At 55.8% G+C, this 19,551-nt stretch overlaps 2 protein-coding genes across 2 annotated transcripts in view; one reads left to right on the forward strand and one right to left on the reverse strand.

Annotated features, from left to right (window-relative positions):
* Nucleotides 1-2,722, reverse strand: part of LOC147650270 (maestro heat-like repeat-containing protein family member 7) — a 226,296-nt gene extending 223,574 nt beyond the window's left edge. The window contains exons 1-7 of the mRNA XM_086853491.1: nucleotides 2,171-2,722; nucleotides 1,844-1,908; nucleotides 1,603-1,752; nucleotides 1,281-1,429; nucleotides 849-996; nucleotides 419-606; nucleotides 192-329 (exon numbers count right to left, since the gene is read on the reverse strand). Of these exons, the coding sequence (XP_086709617.1) occupies nucleotides 192-329; nucleotides 419-606; nucleotides 849-996; nucleotides 1,281-1,429; nucleotides 1,603-1,752; nucleotides 1,844-1,908; nucleotides 2,171-2,309 (977 nt within the window). The 5' untranslated portion in view covers nucleotides 2,310-2,722. The remainder of the gene's footprint in view (nucleotides 1-191; nucleotides 330-418; nucleotides 607-848; nucleotides 997-1,280; nucleotides 1,430-1,602; nucleotides 1,753-1,843; nucleotides 1,909-2,170) is intronic.
* The window catches only part of LOC147650267 (maestro heat-like repeat-containing protein family member 7), a 285,583-nt gene extending 266,834 nt beyond the window's left edge, over nucleotides 1-18,749 (forward strand). The window contains exons 13-14 of the mRNA XM_086853489.1: nucleotides 17,908-18,065; nucleotides 18,637-18,749. Coding sequence (XP_086709615.1) covers nucleotides 17,908-18,065; nucleotides 18,637-18,653 — 175 coding nt within the window. The 3' untranslated portion in view covers nucleotides 18,654-18,749. The remainder of the gene's footprint in view (nucleotides 1-17,907; nucleotides 18,066-18,636) is intronic.
* Nucleotides 18,750-19,551: the final 802 nt, after the last annotated feature.

Consider the following 19,551-nt stretch of genomic DNA (forward strand, 5'->3'; position numbering starts at 1 on the left):
GGCCCTTCTCCACCACCCTGCAAGGGGACCCAGGCCCTTTGGGAAGCAGCTGCTCTTGGGCACCCTCCTCTCCCAGGCTTGTGCAGTGTCCTTGGCCATCCCTTGGTGACAAGGCCCTCTGGCCCCTGACCATGGGGACTGTGTGGGGCACCCCAGGCACAGGGCACAAACGCTGTTTGGTGGCTGCTCACCTGGCCAGCACACCCACAGCACAGTGGTGCGTGCCAGCACACAGCAGCGTGTCCCAGCCACACTCGTCTTCCACTGCCGCCACCACATCCTCATAGTGCAGTCGGCAGAGCAGGGCCTTCAGGGTCTGCACTGCAAACCTGTGTGCACAGCAAAGCCCAGGTGATGCTGGGAGCACGGGCTGCTGCCCTGGGGACATGGCAGGGACAGGAGGACTGGCATGGAGCACCTGTTGGGGCTGATGGCAAGGCCGTGTTGCTGCTGGCATCTCTTCCAGAAGGTATCGACCTTCTCTGGCAGATCCAATGTGCTGAAGAGCACTTGCAAGAGCAGATGCACCAAGAGACGGGGGAAATACACTGTCACTGCATGTGGGACACAGGGCAGCTGGAGTATCTTCCATATCACCACAGTTGCCTGCGAAGGACAGAGCAGCCTGAGTCAGTGCTCAGTGCTCAGGTGTCCATGTGGCAGGGCCCGAGCGTGGCAGGGAGAGGCCAGTGGAGATGTAGGGACAGCAGCCGGCCTGGTGGCCCTGGAGCTGCTCCTAGGCCAGGTTTGAGCCCAGTGCCTGATGCAGGGAGATGCCATGGGAGGAGGGAGGATGGAGACCTGAGGGACAGGTGACCTTGGGTCAAAGGTCAGTTGCAGAAACTCACAGCCAGGGCAAGGACAGCCGTGTGGTCCCCGTCGGAGGTGCACATGCTGAGCTCTGGCCAGGTGCCCAGCACATCCAGAAGTATCAGCATGGCCGGCTCTGCAGCCCTGCACGAGCACATGATGCTCTTCCACATGGTGGTAGCAGCTCTGTGGGGACAGAGTTCTGTGTCAGGGGGGTCTGGGACACATCCCCGTGGCCTGGGCAGCAGCAGGGAGCTGAGCTGGCTGCCAGCCCTGCCTCTGCCCACTGCCCCTCTGTGGCAGCCCAGCCCTGTGGGGACTGGCCCCTGCGGGCAGCAGGCTCGGGGGCTGCTGTGCCAGGGCTGACAAAGGGAGGAGCCACAGGGCCCTGGAATCCTCTGTTTGTCAGACACCTGGGCCAGGCTGTGCAGGGGGATGGCCTGAGCCCTCTGGGCACGTGGGCCCTGTACCTGTCACACCATGGGGCCACACGCAGGAGAGCCATCACCACGTCAGCAGGCTGTGCCTCTGTCATATCCAGAAGGGGCCTGTACAGATTGTACTCAGGAAACTCATTAGCCTTGAGCCACTGGTGGATGAACCTCACCATGGGGAGCACCTGGAGAAGGCACAGGGAAACTTGGAAAGCTGCCAGCAGGAGTAATGTGCCCAGCTTCCCAGAGAAGTGCTTCCCTTCCCACCGCACTGCCACGGCCTCAAAGGCTTGCAGTGAGCAGCTGGCGTGGCCAAGCAATTCCTGGGAGGATCGAAGCCAGGCCACAGGCTGCTTACTTGCTTGGGATTGGAAGGACCCTCCTCCACAAGCATGTCCAGCAGGGCAGCACTGGCCTTGGTTTTGAAGATGGGAGAGTATGCTCTGACCACAGTGCCCATGGCACTGGTCTCTTCCTCCCGAATTCTCTTCATGAATTTGCAAATCATCTGCAGCAGAAGGGCAAGAAATGAGGGACATTGCATGGAGTGCTCCAAGCGTGGTGCTGGGCTGAGCAGGAGAGGGGATGGCTGCAGGTACCTGCGCTGTTGTGCGGAAGAGGCCACGGCTGCGTTCCTGCTCTCGAGTGCGCTCCATGGCTGCTCCTGGCAAAGAGCGAGCGCAGCTTGAGCTGAGGGGCTGCGGGAGAGGCTGGAGAACACAGCCCAGCCCTGCACTCCCCAGGCAGGGACAGCCCCAGGAGGCCCCAGGGCACAGAGTACAGCTCCAGGGCGTCTGCCCCAGCCCCACTTCTGTCCTGTCCATGGGCGTGTCCCCGGGGGATGGGATGGGATGGGATGGGATGGGATGGGATGGGATGGGATGGGACGAGGCCAAGCTGGCTGCAGGCCCAGGTCTGCCGCTCACCCTGCTGCGGTGGCTGGAATTGCTCCAGCTCTCCATGCTGCTGTGCTGGGGCAGTCCCAGGGCCTTCTTTCTCCTCCTTCACCCAGGTCATCTTGGGGACACTCGGAGGTCTCTGCTCAACATCACTGCCTGGATTCATGGCTACTTGCAGCAGAGGTGGCTCAGAAAAGGTCTGAGTTGGCAAGTCCTGCAGCTGTGCCTGGAAGGCACCTGCAGGAGTGAAGTCTTGGCAAGGCTGCAGGACAGCCAGTCCTGCACTTGGGTCTCAGGGGCTCGTGCCACAAGGACAGGAGACTCGTCGTCAAGGACCGTGGTGAGGAAATGCCACGGTCTGGGCTCGAGCACACCCGAGAAGTGTGGTGCTTCACCTCACCAGAAGTGAAGCCTCGGGAAGGCTGCAGGTCACCGAGTGCTGTGGTCTGGCCTCGAGGTGACCTGCAGGAGTAACGCCTCAGAAAGGCTCTGGGTCAGCAAGGAATGAGTGCGCTGTGCGGGGGCTCCTCACAGCACCACTCTGTCCCGTCCTGCCCTGTCACGTGCACCAGGCACTGTGGTGTGGCTGTGTCACCGCCAACACTAATGTCACCCCATGTCACAAAGGGCCCTTGGACACCCTGTCCCGTTCCATTCCACGGTTACCATGCTGCACCGTGTCACCAAGGACCGTTGCACACGCTGCCCCCTGCCCTGGGGCTCCACCCAGCCCGGCCAAAGTGGCCCAGCTTGGAAGCAATGCCTTGGCCCAAGTGTCTCAGACAGCCCAACAGGATCTTTAGGAACAGCTCAAACCATCAGCAAAGGCTGCCCTGCTCTGTGGGCTCAGGGCAGCAGAAGGAGCCCCCTGGGCTGCCGAGGCAGCCGTGGCGGGAAGGGCGCGGGGCCCTCCACAGAAGCTGTCACGGCCTCCTTGGGACATGTCCCGCCTGGTGGCCATCCTAAACGTGGCGGTGTGACACAGACCAGGAACGTGTGGGCCAGGGCCCGAGTGCTGTTCTGACCCCACTGAAATCAGCAGGGGTGTCAGAATCCTTGCCAAAGCAGGCCTGCCACCCCCCGAGCCCTGGCAGCGCTGGTGCCCATCTCCTGCCCCAGAGACCTGTGCCCTGGGGGGGCTTCTGTGCCAGAGGGCAGCCAAAGCCAATGTGCATTGGGGGCTGTGCTCCATCCTACAGGGACTGTTGGCCAGAGCACCTGGAACAACTGGTGGCAACACTTGGGACGTGTCAGATGATGTTGCTCCTTCCTGGAATGTTGTTTTTCATGGAAGGGATTAGCAGTAGCACAAAAACACCAACAGCTACTGAATTTCGCTGGACAAAGAGACTCCACAGAGATGCTGTCTTGTATCCTTGTGCCTTTCTGTCTTTCTTGCATTTTGGAAGAAAAAGAATTGGCCCAGCCTCTGCTGCAGTTGCTGTGTGTCTGCCTGTGGCAGCTCATGTGCAAACACAGCTGGCGGCCTGCTGAGCACGGCAATGGACGGCCACAAACAGGGAGGTCCCCAGTGAACATCGAGGCAGACACCTGGGGAAGTGCAGAGCATAGGGATAACTGTGGGAACAGAAGCTGGTCTGTGTCTCTGATCATGGTGCTGATGCCCTAAAGCTGGGCAAGAAAACAGTACTCCATGGTATAAAGGCCTATAGAGCAGGTATTTATTTATTTGATGCCGGGAGGGAGTGGCATAGCTTCAGCACAAACTCACTCCTCCATTCTTCACACAGTACTACCTTTTATACATTTTTTTAACTTAATGTTCACATTATACTTTCCAAACCTTCATATTGCAACCTATTTCATAATCACATGCTAAATTTGCTGATTTCCAAAAAATTCTGCATTCACATACCCTTTTACAAAGTAATTAATTCTTTCTGCATCCAGCTTTTTGCATAGCTGAAGCATTATCTCACTGCCTCGGCACCAGCGTGCCTGGTGTCCAGCCTAGTGTCAAACTAGGACACTGCAATAAAATGGAACAAGGCAGTGTTGGTACCTCCAACACAACAGTGGCAGTAGAAAGCAGGGCTGTTGTTATCTCAAGCCAACCATTTGTGTATCCACTGGAGTCACAGAAGCACCTGGGCATTTCTGCAGCTCATTTAGGATCCAACTGGGAGGCTCCAACCAAAGCAGCAGGGCTGCAGTTGATTTGTGCCCTGCGCTAGGAACATGTGAAGCCACGGATGGCTGCTGAGGAGACGGGGCTGTGATGCTCGCGTGCAGCCAAGAGAGCAAGAGCAGCACCTTTCCAGGGTGTGAAGGGGCTACAGAGAAGTGGGAGAGTGACTCTTTGTCAGGAACTGTAGTGACAGGACAAGGGGAAATGGGTTCCAATGGGGAATAGGAGTGGATTTGATGTTAGGAAAATATTCTTTGGTGTCAGGGGGGTGAGGCCCTGGCCAGGCTGTGCAGAGAGGCATTAAAGGACAGGCTGAACAGGGCCCTGAGCAACCTGGGGAGGTGGGAGGTTACTCAGGGCTGAACAAGAGGACCTATAGGGTCCCACCCAAGCCAAACCATTCCAGGATTCCATCATTCCAGGCCCTAATGGAAGTGGTCCCAGGACTCCTGTAACATCACTGCCCCCAGAGTTGTGATGTCTCAGCCCGTGTTCCAGCAGCAGAAACGCAAGCAGGGCAGGATCCCCTCGCTTGGCTTTTGTCTCTTGAACAATCTGAGCACTGGCAATGCAAAGCAGAGGAGGGCCAGAGCTTTTGGGGGCTCCAAGCCCTTAATATCAGCCCCTGCAGCTGAAAAAGCTGCTCCCCAGATGCTGGCTCCAGCAATTCCCAAGGCCATAAAGGCCTTCAGAGCTTGAATGTGGATTTTGCATCCGTGTAGCCTGGTGCCAGCTCTCAGCCCAGGAGTCCCTGTGGCTGCAGCAGGAAGGGTGGCAGAAGGTTTCCTGCCTGCTTTGCATTGCTGCAGGGGCTGCTCCTGTCAGAGCCCCCTCTCTGCTGGTGACAGCTTTGCTCTTGGGGACACCGCTCTGCAGCAGCCCAGGAACACGAGCGGTGCCCAGTGCCGGGAGCGCCACCAGTGGTTCCCCCCTGTGCACGGGGACCCCAGCCCCAGGGTGGCTGTGCCAGCACCCCCAGGGACCTCCAGCCTCAGGAACCCAGGGCAAGGGGAAACCACAGCTGTGCAAATGCTGCCTGTGCCCAAAGCAAATGCAAAGACAGACAGCCTGTGACAAACAAGGACAATTTATTTACACAACAGCACCACCACCACCAATGAACTACAGAATGTATTTACGTTATAAGAATCTTCATAGCAACAATCTATAAAATGTATTTACAATGAAAGGACCTCTATAGCAATTGCAATCTAAGAAATGTATTTACATTAGAACCTAACTGCAGCCTATAGAACATATATACTGAAGGGACTGTGTCCATCATCTCTGTTATTCCTGCAAGAGAAGGAGGCATCTTGGCCACTCCAGCCCAGCCCTGAGGGCTGTTCCTGTGCATGCTCTGGTGCCGTTTCTGCTCTGTCCAGAGCCGCTTCAGCAGCAGCGACTCAGCAGCGCTGCTCGAGGAGACATCACCACCCTCCCCATGGAGGCAGAAGCTGTGCAGACACAGAGCTCTGTGTCAGGGGAGCCTCGGTCTCAGCACCGTGGCCTGGGCAGGCGCGGGGGCCCGGGCTGGCCGCCAGCCCTGCCTCTGCCCGCTGCCCTGGCAGCACCCAGTGGCTGTGCCCTGCCAGGGCCTCCTTGCCCTCCTTGTTGCCAGCCAGCCCAGCCTGGGCACCTCGGGGCTGCTGAGGCCCAGCCTCGAGGGCTTCTGCTGCAGGCATGGCAGTCTCTCAGGGGAAGCACCAGAGCAGCGGGTGATAGGAACAAGGTGACTGCCCGGGGGCTGCTCGTGGCCTCTGACACCCAATTCCTCAGTGCTTCCACCATCCCGGCCCCTCAGGGGCCTCCTGTGCCCTTGGAGCCTCCTGCCGCCTCCTCCCTCACACCTGCCCCTTTTGCCTTCCCACTGCCTTGTCCCATCAAGGCCTCTGCAGCACCGCATTCCTTCCAGGCCTCCCTCCACCCCAGCCCCTCTGGTCTCCCCCAGCCTGTCCAACCTGCCCGGCAGCGGCGCAGCCCCGATGGAGCTCCAGAGGAACCGGATTGAGAGAGCCTCAGAGCCCTCAGCAATCCCGCCAGCAACCCACGGGCTGCAGGACACAGATGGCGCTTCCTGGCTGGGAGAAGCCTCGTGCCCATCTCCAGGCACCACAATCACAGCGATCCCCACAGCTCCAGCCCCTGCCCAGCTCCTCTGTGGGCAGCGTTAAGGCTTCAGCAGAAGCACCAAAGGCCGAGGGCCTTCTGGCCATTTTCCCTTCCCCACTGCACGCCTGGGCAGCTTGCTGAGCACAAGCACCCTTTTCCCCTCTCCCCCTATGCCCTGCGCACACTGGGCACCAGAGAAAGCACCTGAGACACTGGGTATGAGAACACATTCTATATTTCTATATATAATTCTATATCTATGTTCTATATATTTCTATATTTCTATTTTAAAGAACAAAAAAGAAGAAGGATAAAAAAAACCATCTTAAAGAAAAATCCTGCCTGGCTCAGATGGCCCCGGCAGACAGAGAGCCTCTCAATTCAGCTCTCCTCAGAGCTCCAGCAGCACAGCCAGCCACGGGCCCACAGACAAGGGCGGTTCTTGCGTGCCCTGCGGAATCCATCTTGCCACTTCTGCAAGATGGAGCCTGGAGCTGCCCGGAGGACAAAGGCTGTTTCCAGAGCCAGCCTTCTGATGGCAGGGCTGATGTCCTGTGCCTTGTCATCAAGGGCTGCAAGAGAGAGGAACAGAGCCATGGTCAGATCTGGATCTGCAGGGACCCAAGGAGAGCCCCGTGCAAGGGCCAACGCAGGTGGTTCTGGCCATGGCCAGGAGGGAGCAGGGACCAAAGGGATCAGCCCAAAGCCACTGGACACTATTGGCACTCGTGCCCCTGAAATCTCTGTGTGTGCCCTGGCCACACCAGGCCTGGTCCGCACAGGGAGCAGAGCCCTCGGCAGCCGGGGCAGGGATTGCAGCTCCCCTTGGCAGCCGGGGCTGGCAGCCCGCTGCCCTCACTCACCCTGACAGATGCTCTGGAGCTCTCGTTTGTTCCCCCGGAGGTGCTGCCCGGCCATCCCTGGGAACACAGAGCCTGTCAGGGTCCCAGCAGCACAGCTCCCTGCCAGCGGCGCTGCCAGCCCTGGGGCCACACGGCCTCCTGCCCCGGCAGGGCTCAGCCCCGGCCCTTGCCGCATCCTGACTCAGCCCAAGGGCCCGGCTGCCAGAGGCCGGCAGCAGCAGCCCCGAGGGCAGCCGGGGCTCCAGGGCCGGGGCAGCAGCCGGGGCTGGGGCCGAGCTGCGGCGGGGCAGGGAGGGAGCCCAGCCCGGTTCGTGGCTCACCAATGAACCTGATGGCCGCCGCTCGCAGGGACTCCTGTGGGCTGTCCAGGTACAGCAGGGCCCGGTGCAGGTGCTCAGCCGCTCGGCTCCTGTCCTGTGCCAGCTGCAGAGGGCGGCGGGAGGGAAGGGTTGGTGCGGGCTCTGCCCCTCGGCCGGGCACTGCTGCCTGCGGCCAGCCCCGGCCTCCCGTGCCCGCCCAGCCCTGAGGCACCGGGCAGCAGCCGCTGGCGCCGGGCTCTGGAGGGGGCAGAGGGCCGGCTGCTGCCCGGGGAGCCGCGCTGCTGCCCTGCCCGACAGAGCAGCGGTGCCGGGGCTCCATGGGCACACGGCTCGGGGCCACAGGGGGCTGGAGTAGAGCCCGCGGGGCCCAGGGAAGGGAGCAGCGTGTGGGGCACAGGCTGGCGGCCCTGGGTGCGGCACTGGGCAGGGCACAGCTGCCAGCCGCACACACTGAGCTTCTCCAGCCTGGGGCTGGGGCTTCCAGCCCGCCCTTACCAAGCCCTCGCCGAACCTCCAGGTCTGATCCACCCGCAGCATCTGCTGGAGATCCTTCCTCTTCAGGAATCGGGCGGAACAGAGCAGCGTTTCCCGGGAGGCCTGGAGAGCAGCAGAGACCCAGAGATGGCACCACAGCCCAGGGCACAGGACCCACGTCCCTGGACCAAGACCGGGAGGGAGCTGCAGCCTGCGAGGCAGCAGAGCAGGAGGCAGCCGAGCGCCCTGCCAGGGAGCCACGGCAGCTGCCGAGTCCTCACATCAACCACGCGCTGGTTCTCGTCATGGCAGTGCAAGGAGAGTGGGAGCCATCTCTTGTAACTCTGCATGGTGTCTTTCTTCAAAAAAGGTTTTTTGAAGAGGGGAGAACAATTTTCAAGATGAAGTTGCAGGGAAGCTCCCTGCTGAAAAATGTGAAGCTTCATCCATCCCACAAACCCCAGCTTCAAAAGACAACAGCACTGGCTTTCTGCACTCCAGAAACCATGTCCTGTCTGGGAATTTAAGAGGAGGCTCAGCAGCTGCAAGAATCACAGCCTCATGGAATCATTTCTGTTGGGAAAAACCTTCACAAGCATTGAGCCCAAGCACTCACAAAAGGAGGTGTCACCTTCCCCTCCCTGATGCCCCAGCCACAAGCACTGAAGGACCAGGGGCCTGTTCCATTGGCTTCCAGCCCAAACCTAATCCCTGTGTCAATCATGGAAGCACAGCAAGAAAGGACCCGAGTTCCCGCTCCTGCAGCCAGCGGCACTGATGGCATCTGCTCCATGTTGGCATCTACTCCATGTTGGCATCTGCTGCATGATGACATCTGCTCCGTGTCAGGAGGGACTCAGGGATGATCCTGCCCTGGGCTGTCACACTTTGGGTGGGCACTGCCCAACCTGCTCTGGAACTCCTCTTACGCCCTCACTGGAGCCGTGGCTGCATTTACTGTCCCAGCACCAGCCTGAATTCAGAAGCATATTGTCCCCTACCAGGTCTTGCAGGAGCTTGTTTATTTCCCTTTGCTTTGCGGTTCCTGGAAGCCTGAGCATTTCTTGACTCTGCTTTTCTGCCTGCATGAGCTGCTGAGCTGTCTCTTCCAGTTCCTTTCTCCTGAGAGCTCCCTCTGCTTCCAGCTCTTGTTGCAGGAATTTCACTTGTCCTGCAAACATCACCAACAGCAGGAGTCAGAGTCTTTGCTGACTTTACTGACCTCAGGCCCTTTCAGGACCTCCAGCCCCACCACTCCTCAGAAGCCCTGTGGACAGAGGTGGCTTTACAGGGTGCTTAGCTTTTCTCGGCAGGGGCGGCACCACAGACAAAGCACACGAGGTCCTCACCTTCTACCACTGCCTTGGCCTGCGTGACTCTGAGCACTTGAGCCACCAGATGGTTCCTGCTCATCTCCAGCTGAGATATCTGCTGCTGAGCAGCAGACAGGCTGGATTCCAGGCTCTCCTTTTGCTGACCTACAAATTGCAAATACAGAGAGACATGAGCTGCTTGCTCCTGACACCCACAGCTGGTTATTCCAGGACAATGAGGCTCAAGATCCCCACACATCAGTAGGGAAAATGGATCACATGGAAACTCTTCCAGAGAAGGCACTTTTGTGCCATTTCCATAGCAAAGCAGGGCCCTCTGAGGGAGTGCCCTGGCCTTCCTTATGGCCTGGCACAGCACACACAGCCCAGCCCAACTTGACCTCAACAGCCAAAGCTTCACTTGCTGTTCCTGACCTATGACACTGGGGAGCTCTGCCCGGACAGGATGGGCTGACGAGCAAAGTCTCAGCCTCTGCTCACAGCCCTTCTTTCATCAGCACTTGCAAGCTGCTCTGCAGGGGGACAGGACAGACTCTTGTCCTGCCCAACTCCTGACATTTTAATACTCTTGAAAATGGACAGAAAGGTACATCATTTTCCAGACACCGTGTATTTAAGAGACTTCAGAACTACTTGGCACGATGCAGAAAAATCTCAAGGTCGTGGTAGCACTTGTCAGAAATACCAACACCCTAAATGCAGAGACTGCTGTTTAAACTCTTGCAAGGTCAAGGAGTAGGCTTGCCACCATTATTTTAGTATTGTTGGCTAAACAGGCAGTAGCCCAATTGGCTTGTCCTTCTTTACAGAGTGAGAGGGACTGTGTAAATGGACTTTGATTGGCTTGGCAGGTGGATGCCCATCAACAATTAGAAAGAATCCCCAGAGGTCGTTGAGGATTCCAAAGGGCTTTCCCTGCTGCTTTCTAACCAGCCCTAGCACCTGGCCCACACTTCTCAAGAGTAGGCTTGGAAGCAGAAAGCCTCAAGACTTTCAGCAGGAGCCTCTGGCTTCACCCACAATGGCAGCAAGCAACAAGGGAAAACATACAGGACTTCCCCTTCTAGAACAAAACACTCCCAATGTCCCCAGGTAAGAGCCTGGAATGCTCAAGATGGAGCTTCAGTTCTGAAGATCAAGATCATGTCAAGCTACTTGGTAACAAACGAGGGATGTTCAATGCCCAGCATAAGGAACCAAACCTAAGAGAAACATGAGCTTGCACTCAACCTCTGCATGCTTTAACTACTACTCAATTCAGGGCTGGGTGGCTTGCTTTTGACTTCCCACAGGAATGTGCTTGGCAGCACAAACAGGAGCCCAAAGCTGACGAGAGCTTTGTTGGCTTTAGATGTCAGAAAAATAACCTTCATATTGTGACTTTTTTTTTTTTTGAGACACTACCATTTTATGTCTGTGGAATGTAAAAACACCTGAAAGGCTCTGCTCCCTGCCTTTACCTGGTCTCTGCCATCTGCTTGCAAAGCTCTTGCCTCTGCTGCTCCATAGCTGCCAGTCGTCCCTTAAAGGCAGCCTTCTCCTGGCCCAGCAGCTCCTTCTCTCTGTGCACCTGGGCCAGTGGTTGCCCTTGGCCAGAGGATTGCTGGCGCAGCTGCTCCAGGGCCCTGCTCGATGACTCTTGCTCCTGGGAAACCTGGAAACAGGACAAGGTACACCTTGAGCCCTTCCTCAATGATGGTGTGTGCCATTTTGAGGCAGCTGTCCACAGCAGTGTCCCTGTCTTCTTCTGCCAGAAACAGCATCTGGGCTGATCTGGCTGGCACAACTCCCACTCCCACAGGTGCTGCCTAGCAATGAGGTGTCCAGAGCCATGGTGACATCATCCCTCCTTTGCTCCAGCAGATCCCTCTGAAGCTGCAATTCCTCCAGTGTCTGCCTCTTGACTTCCAGCTCGCTCTGCAATGAGGGGTCTTCTCCCTCCAGTGCAGCCTCCACTGTACAAGAAGGGCCAAGACAAGTATTCAAGGGAAAGCCAGTCTCATTTCAAAAACCAACCTCCATCCTGTCCTGCTGCTGGGCCTTTTCCACCTGGGGTGACGTTTCCTTCTGCTGCTCGGTGTTCCTTTGATGCAGCCACAAGGCTCCTGGCTCTGGGATTCCCATGCATTGCTGCAGCTTTTCCCTGGACTTCTCAATGTTTTCACAGCAACTGCAGAGACAAGGCTCAGTCAGAAGAACAAAGAGGCCTCAAGAGTCACCAATCCCATTTCCAGCACTCCAGGCTGGAGCAGGGGGCAGTGGGCTAAGGAAGACCTTGCTCTTTCCCTACCAAGGAAATCCTCCAGAGGCAAAGGGAAAGGAAGGCAGGATTTTGCCTTCCTTCAGTGAGAAGCAGTGGCTGGGCAGAGGCACGCAAAGAACAGAATTCAGGGAAGCGGTATGGTGAGAAGAAGGAGTCTTCTATTCCAACATGGCTGTGCATCTCCCACACAGCCTTAGGAGTCACAGTAGAGCATGAAAAACCCTGACAGGACGATGCTCAAGAGCCACACATGGTAGGGCAGGTGATTTCTTCACCCAGGAACCTCAGAACTCCCAGACCTGGAAGCAGATTGCATCTGGAATGCAAGAGGAGGAGGAGGAGGAGGAGGAGGAGGAAATGTTCACCCTCTGATTTCTTCTATCAGATCCTCCATCTGCTGATAGCGGCTTGTGACCGTTTGGGTTTCCTCGTCCATTTGACCAATATGTTCCTGCAAGCGCCCACAATTCCCTGAGACTTCCCAAAGCAATGCAAAGGGATCCTGTTTATCCGTGGATGTCAGAGTTGAGAGGATGCTGCCAGGATTGTCAGTGCAGACGATGGAATGGGCCATGCTGTCACTGTCGTCTGTCAGTGCCTGAAAGCCCACATCCAGCTGTTAGTCAGGCATTCTCTTCCTATTCCAAAGGACCACTGAGATGCCTCTTCTGATCCCACAAGAACCACTGTCCATTCAGTTTCAAAATCCCAGCCAGCTCAGCACAGTTTACTCACCTCAGGGGCTCGGGAAGATTGTCCCTGGTGAGAAAGACCTCAAGCTCCCTGGAAGAGCACAGGGAAGAGCACACTCAGACTGCATGCCTGCCCAGTCACATCTAAGTGCTTCCCAGCCTGTCCCAGAGCGCAGCAATTCCAGCTGAGCTCTTCCTCCCCTCCTTGGGAATATTTTCAGCCCACTAGTTTGACAGCAGCACAAACAAACATGCTGGAATGTGTCTCATCATTTCTAAGGACACCAAAACAGGAGTTGCCCAGAGACCCATCCAACCTGGCCTTGAACACTCCCAGGGATCCAGTGGCAGCCACAGCTTCCCTGGGCATCCTATGCCAGGGCCCCAGGTCCCCAGCACCCTGACAGGACAGAATTCCCTGCAAATATCCCATCCATCCCTGCCCTGTCTCAGTGGGAAGCCATTTTCCCTCGTCCTGTCCTTGCAGGCCCCTGCCTTAAGTCGCTGTCCAGCTCTCTTGCAGGCCCTTCCTTCATGCATTGATAGGGGCTCTAAGATCACCCTGGAACCTTCTCCCACCTGGACAACCCCAACTCTTGCCTCCTTTGCCCTTGGCACAGGTGCTCCAGCCCTTGAAGCATCTTCCTGTTATCCCCATGGCCTCCCCTAGGCCACTGGGGATCATCTCAGAAATGTCTGAGAGAAACCCCGGTTTGCCTCTGGGAAGCACTGAGGCTGCACTGTAAATTAGGCTGAGGGGAAGGCGATGACCCTTGTTTGTGCCCATGGCCCCTCCCGTTGGACAAGGATGGAGGAGGAGATGTGGCTGTGCTCTGGGATGGCCAGGTGCCCCCCATTCCCTCCCAGGCCTGTCCCCACAGCAAGCACCAAAGCTGCTGGAGCTCTGGAACAGCAACTGTTAAACCCTTGCTATTCCCAGAGGGAAGCCTTCCCTGAGGCACAGCCCAGGCCCACCCAGGCCCCTGCAGGGCTTGGCACAAGGAGAGCAGTGGCTTTCTCACTCACCCGTCGCGTGTCCATCCGCTCCTTGGCACAAACAGTGTCCAAAGTGCAGTGTCCAAAGGCCCTTGGCCTTCGCAGGGTTTAACCCCAGTGTCCAAAGGCCCTTGGCCTTTGCCGGGTCCTAACCCAAATATTCAAACGTTCTTGGCCTTTGCAGGGTCACTAGCACACGATCAAAGTGCTGTTGGCCGTCACAAGGTCCAAGCCCAAGCTGGGCAGCTGGGCAGGGACCTGGCTCATAACATGAGTTCCAAGTTGCTGCTCCAGGCAGCACCAGTTTTAAGGCTCAGCATTCTCAAGACCCACATGCTCTTCTGGGATGCGATTAGTTCCTGAGTCACAGGAATTCTCCTGTCTTCTCTGACCAAGGGGAGATGTAAGAAAAATCCTAAAAAGGTTCTTGGTGTTTATAAATATTCATGGAAAGTAAAGCTTTGCCTTTAGGACAGCCACCTGAGGAGGAAAAATGGTGTTTCAGGGACTTTTCAAATTCCTACACAGAAATGCCTAGAGCTGCAGTGTTTAAGGCTCATTGTTGTAGTATGTTTATTCAGTTCTGTTAAAATTGTTAGTATTTCGTCTGTTTGATATGTTCCTGGTTGTCTCCCATTTACTGCTTTGGTTGGTTCCATTTGTCTGTTATGTAAACCCCTCCCAGTTTTTCTGAATGTTCCCCGTCAATCACCTTTACCCTGCCCCAGCTCCCCATCCATCCCTGTAAACCCCACCTCTCCTTCCAGCTCCTTCCATGTATGTCATCCCTTCCTCAAAACACTATTGGTTGTTATGTTGTATTCCCGCCTTCTTTGTATCCCCATTGGTCCCTGGTATTGTAACCTCCTCCCCTTACCCCTCCCTCCGCGAGCTCCCATTGGACCCTGGGCACTGTGGAGCCAGCCCAGAGCTCCGGGGCGGCCAAGAGCAGCGTCAGCTCATAAAATGGATTAAGAATCCTGAGACAGCCACAAGTGCATGTTTTTCCTGCTCTGCTTTCTGTTTGCGCATATATTACTAGGTCTTCTAGGCAGAAGAAAAGCCCTGCTGCTTACATCAAAGATTCCTCACTAGGAACAGACCTTCAAGAACCAAATGGGTCTGCTTGGAAGAGCTTTGGCAGGTGTTTTTTGCCCTCATCTTTGATAGTGTTTGTCTGTGTCCTAGGGAGGATTTCTGTGCCCCAGTTGACAGGAACTGCCTTCTGAGCAGGGCACAAATCCTCTGTGCACAAGAGCTGCACCTGCCTTCTCCAGGGCCTGTCTCTCCAGAGACCGATGGCCCAAGGATGTCCCTGCCAAGTTAAGATTCAGAGACTGATGCAGCTTCAAGTCTCTGCTTCCACAAGAGCAGCTTTGGGCTCCTTGAGCACAGCTGCAAAGGAGCAGGACAGCTCCTGGTGAAGGTCTGACAGCTCCTGGCTGGTCCTTGAACAGCTCTCAATGTAGTTCTGCTGGTGGTGCTGTCGGTCTTGGGCCAGCTGTGACTGCAGCAGGGACAGGGAGAGGCAAGGAAACAAGCAGGGCACTGCAAAGCACTGCCTGGGCAAACGTGCTGTGCTCCAGAGGAGCCTGAGGCTCCGTGGAGGCACAGAAAGCCCATTTTACGTGCTCAAAAGTTCTCCTGGGCTCAGTGGTTCATTCAGGCATCATCTGCTGATGCAAGCGGTTGCTGAGGTTCCAGCCTGCTCTGTGAGACAAGTAACAGCTGCTCCTCTTGTGCTCCAACAGCCTGCTGGGGATTCAGAGGGGAGATGATTGCCTTATTTCAAACACCACAAGAGCTGTCCCTCAGAAATCTCCATCTTGGCAAGCATCCTCGAGGCACCAGCAGTGCAGCTGCTGCTGCTCAGATCTCTTGGTACAAAACTCTGCTGGGTTTAGTCCATCGCCCTGCTCACCTGCTCCATTCCCTCCCACAGGAAATCCAAATCCCCACGTGTTGCCATGATCTTGTGTGAGCACAGGAGAAGCAGCTCCCCATGCCCAGCATTTGGCCTGCAGCTGATCTGAACAGCAAACTCCAGAGCTGTAGCAGTCATTCTGGGCATGCCAGGAAACAATCTGCCAGTCAATGGTCTCTGGCTGGGGCCAGGCAGACAGACAAGGCTGCCTGCCGCAGCCTGGGCTGCTTTGGCCAAGCAGGCCTGGACTCACAGGGATATAGAGTCCCACTTCTTTATGGGAAGTATCACTGGAATCCTTCAGGGACATTGGAGTGGACTGAAGGTCAGTGCCTGTGCCTACCTGGAGATGAGACTGGCCCATGCAGTTGTCAGGAGATTTTCTCTGCAGGATTACAAAGTTTTTCTTCAGAGTCCCTTTGGCCATTTCGCTCTTCCTCAGTGCAGCACTCAGGAGTTGAGCATTCTCTGTCCCTTTGATTTCTTCTCTTCCTCTCTTCTTCAAGGCAGCAGCAGTCCCATGGTCCAACTCTTCTTGCATGTCTTCCCTCTCCACTTCCAATTCCTGGGTTATCTTCTTCCCTCTTTGGATGTCAGGTGCACCCATGTCCTTTTCCAGGTCTCTCAGCTGCTGGTGGTACAATTCCCGTTCATGCTGCCAAAACAGGGAGAAGAAGACTCACTCATTGCCTCCCTTGGTTTGCTTCTCATACCAGATCTGGACTCCTGCTGCAGGGGCAGGCACGTGCTGCCCCCCTCTCTCTCTGCCTCTCGGGCTGCTGCAGACCTTGGCTGGGCCCCCCTTGACGCTGCCTCTTTCCCAGCTCGCTCAGCCCATCCCAGCTTCCTTTCTGCCCGTCCCCGACCTCTGGCAGCTCCACTCCCGTGTTCCTTTGGGCACGAGCTGCCAGAACTGCAGCCAGGATTTCAAGTCAATGCTAAGCAGGATTTAGGCAGTGCCATGAGGATGTGCTCTCCATCAGGAAGGAGGAGCAAACACCCTCAGCATTTCATTCCAAGGCCTTGGGGCAACAGGAGTGGTTTTCCAACACTCCTGTGTAGACTTTCCATGGCAGCGTCCCCGAGAGCCCCACTGCCCTCTCTTGCAGCACCAATGGCCAGATCAGTCATTCCCTGCTGCCACTCAGGACGAGTTCTCCCCTTGCAGGCACACGTCCTGATCTTCATCAGCACCTGGCTTTCCTCTCTTCTCTCCCCACTGCCTGCTCTCACACGGCCAAGGCCAAACACCTTTCAATTAACAGCAACCTAGGTCTTCTCATCCCTCCTGCCAGCTCCAGATATTTAGAAATCTGAACATGGATTTGGACACCAGAAATTGCCCAAACCATGCAATGTCAATGGAGACAGTGTGGACATGGAGAACTAAAGCTTCCAGGGCACAGAACTCCAGCATGGAGGAAAATCAGCAGCCTCAGTGCTAACTGGCTTTGGCATGACTACAACATCATTTCCTCCTTGTTCAGAAGAATGCAATTAGGAAAGTTAAACTGGAAAAAGGTGCTCCTTAGAACTGGTAACACAAGGTGCAAACATAGCTAGGAAATGGCCCTTTGTGGCATCTGCCATTCTCACCAGCACATCCTGCCTTTCCTTCTCCTGACTCTCCAGTTTCCTCTGCAGTGATGCCACCTCTGACGAACAGTCACAGCCTCTTCCTTCAAGGCAGTTTCTAGAGAGGTCTTCTGCTGTTCTGCCCTCCATATTGCTGCAGGAGGGAAGGGGAAAGAGAAGGGAGAAAGCAAAGCAAAGTAAACTGATGGGCACCCTGCAGAGACAACAGCACTGTCTTCTCTGCCTGCTGTGGTTTGCCAGGCCTTAAGCCCACAAGAGCTTCCAAAAGTGAGAGAAATGAAGGAAATTTCCAGGCAGAGAAAAAAGCAGGAATGGCAGGGGCAAGGTTCAGAGGAATAGCAAAGTGTGTTTGCTCTTGGCCTTGTGCTGAGTGAGCAATCCAAGAGAGACAAAGCAGCTGGGATGCCTGTGCAGCCCTGCTCCAGAGAGGCCAATAGCCTGGAGGCTTTGACAGGGCCTGAAATTTGGGGGAATTGAGCTGAGGCATCCAGCTTCAGCTGCTTAGCACAGACACAGCACCTGAAAGGCACCAGCTGTGTATGGGATCAGCCACAGCAGAGCCAGTTGGCACCGCCAGCCACAGCATCATCCTTGAGATAAACTTTGACTGGCGCCTGGATGGATAAGTCTCGTGCTGGTTGTTTTTCCTGTCTGCCATCTCTGGGCAAAGGCCTTTACCTCTGCATGGGATCAGAGATCCCCGCTGGTGGAACAGGATGGGGCAATGGATGGGAGAGAAGTTGTACCTTGCTGAGTTTCCTCCAACAGTGTCTGCAGCTCCTGATTGCAGGCCTTGATTTGGTTGTTGTCAGCCTGAGCCATCCTCAGCTCCATCTCCATGGCCTCACAGTGTGTGGCCATGGCCTCTGCTCTTTCCTCAGAGCTCTGGAGCCTCAGACGCAGCTCAGACATCTCAACCTGCAGCACATGCACAGCGTCCCTCAAGCTCTGTTCTCCTGCTCGGGACTTTTCCAGCTCCTGCAGCAGCTCCTTCTCTCGAGTGTCCTGCTGAGCTGCCTTCTCTGTCACTGCATCCTGCAGGGCCTGGATCTGGAAGATGGATGCAGAGAGCCTCAGGGACTGGGCTGCTCCTGAGGCAGCAGAGCGGGCAGTAGGGAGAGCATTGAAGGAGAAAAGACTTCAGGCAGAAATACACCAGAAACAGAAGGTGCAGAACCAGGAATCCAGTAGAGACAAAGGTAGAGAAAACAGGGGAAGGGAGGCAAGGGGCACCCTTGAGGCTGCAGCTCTGAACACGGGCTGAACTGGCTGTGGTGGAAGTGCCCTGCCCAGCCTGCCATAGCCACGTCTGTGTCCCCACATTGCTCAGTGCCTGGCACAGGCACCAATCCTGTCAGGGACAGCACTGCTAACAGAGGGACAGAGAAGCTCCAGAGGAGTGTGCTGCTGCTTCTGCTCCCAGATTTCCTGCTGGGACCCAGGAAAGAATGGGGGAAAACTTTGGCAGCAGACACCAGATCCAGCCTTGGCCTGAGGGTGCAGCAGCAGCAGCAGGCCTGGGAAGAACATGTGGATGCTGCTGGGAGGGGAAAGAGGTTGGGACTAGCATGCCAAAGGTGGTGTTGTGTGTCCCTGGAGAAGAGGATGGAGTGCCCAGCTTACCTGGGTGTTGAGCTGCTGCAGTTGTCCTGCACAAATTGAAGAGAGTTGTTCGGCCTGCTGAAGAGCAGAATGAAACTGAGACAGCTCATTGTTCAGCACCTGGTTCCTTTGTTCCAGCATTCTGAGATCCATGCTCTTTTCCTCCAGAGACAGAATCAGCCTAGAAGGGAAGCATGCAACTCATTACTAATGGTATCACATTTTATAAACTCCTAGGACTTGCACCACCTCAGAGAAAACTGCTCTGTCCAATGAGGAATGTCTAAACAACTTGGCTGTTTGTTCCCCCTGCAGTCACAGCCCAGCATGTGCCCACTCTGCTTTTGTTCCTGAAAGAACAGGGAGTTCCTGCCTTCATGGCCTACCTTCTATTTGAGCTGGGAAAGTGAATACAAACCTAACAAAGTCCTGCAATGAAGACATTAGGGAAGAGGAAGAATTTTCTTCTGACTAACCAGGCTCCAAGGGGAAGAGGTTTGGTCAACATGGAAGAGACGTTTCCTTCCCCCATCTTGTATGTCCAGGTGGGAGGAGCAGCACCCTACAGCCAGGGGACGTCTGGGAAGTTCCCTGAGATTTACCAGCACCCATCCTACTTTCAGCTGGAGGAACAAAGGCCCAAGGCAGAAGTGGCAACAGAGGCTTGGAGCTCAAGCTGATGGAAGATGCAGAAACCTCCAGGCAAGCAAGAGTGCTCTGCCTTTCCTTTGTCTTCTTCTTGGAAGAAGAATCCTGTGGCACTGAAGACTGGCTTGACTTGATCAGCTGGAGGAGCCCCCCTAACCTTGCTCTGGTTTCTTGCATTCTTTGCACAGTCAGTAACACCTGTGAGTGTGGAGGGTGGCAGGGACCCTGCTTGAGCCCCTCCAGGCACCGGGGCGGGGGGGGGGGGGGCATTTTATCAGGAGCAATGCACCGGAGATATCATGAATAAAATCTCTCAAGAAATCCACCCCAGTTAAAATACTGTGTTTAGTTACATACAGTTAATGTTCTTATCCCATTTGTAAACCTTGTACCCCTTGTTTACTCCGATGGTTATTAGTAATGTTAATTACGTAC

Source organism: Cyanistes caeruleus, chromosome 16 (assembly GCF_971803275.1).
Source record: "Cyanistes caeruleus chromosome 16, bCyaCae1.hap1.1, whole genome shotgun sequence".
NCBI lineage: Eukaryota > Metazoa > Chordata > Aves > Passeriformes > Paridae > Cyanistes > Cyanistes caeruleus.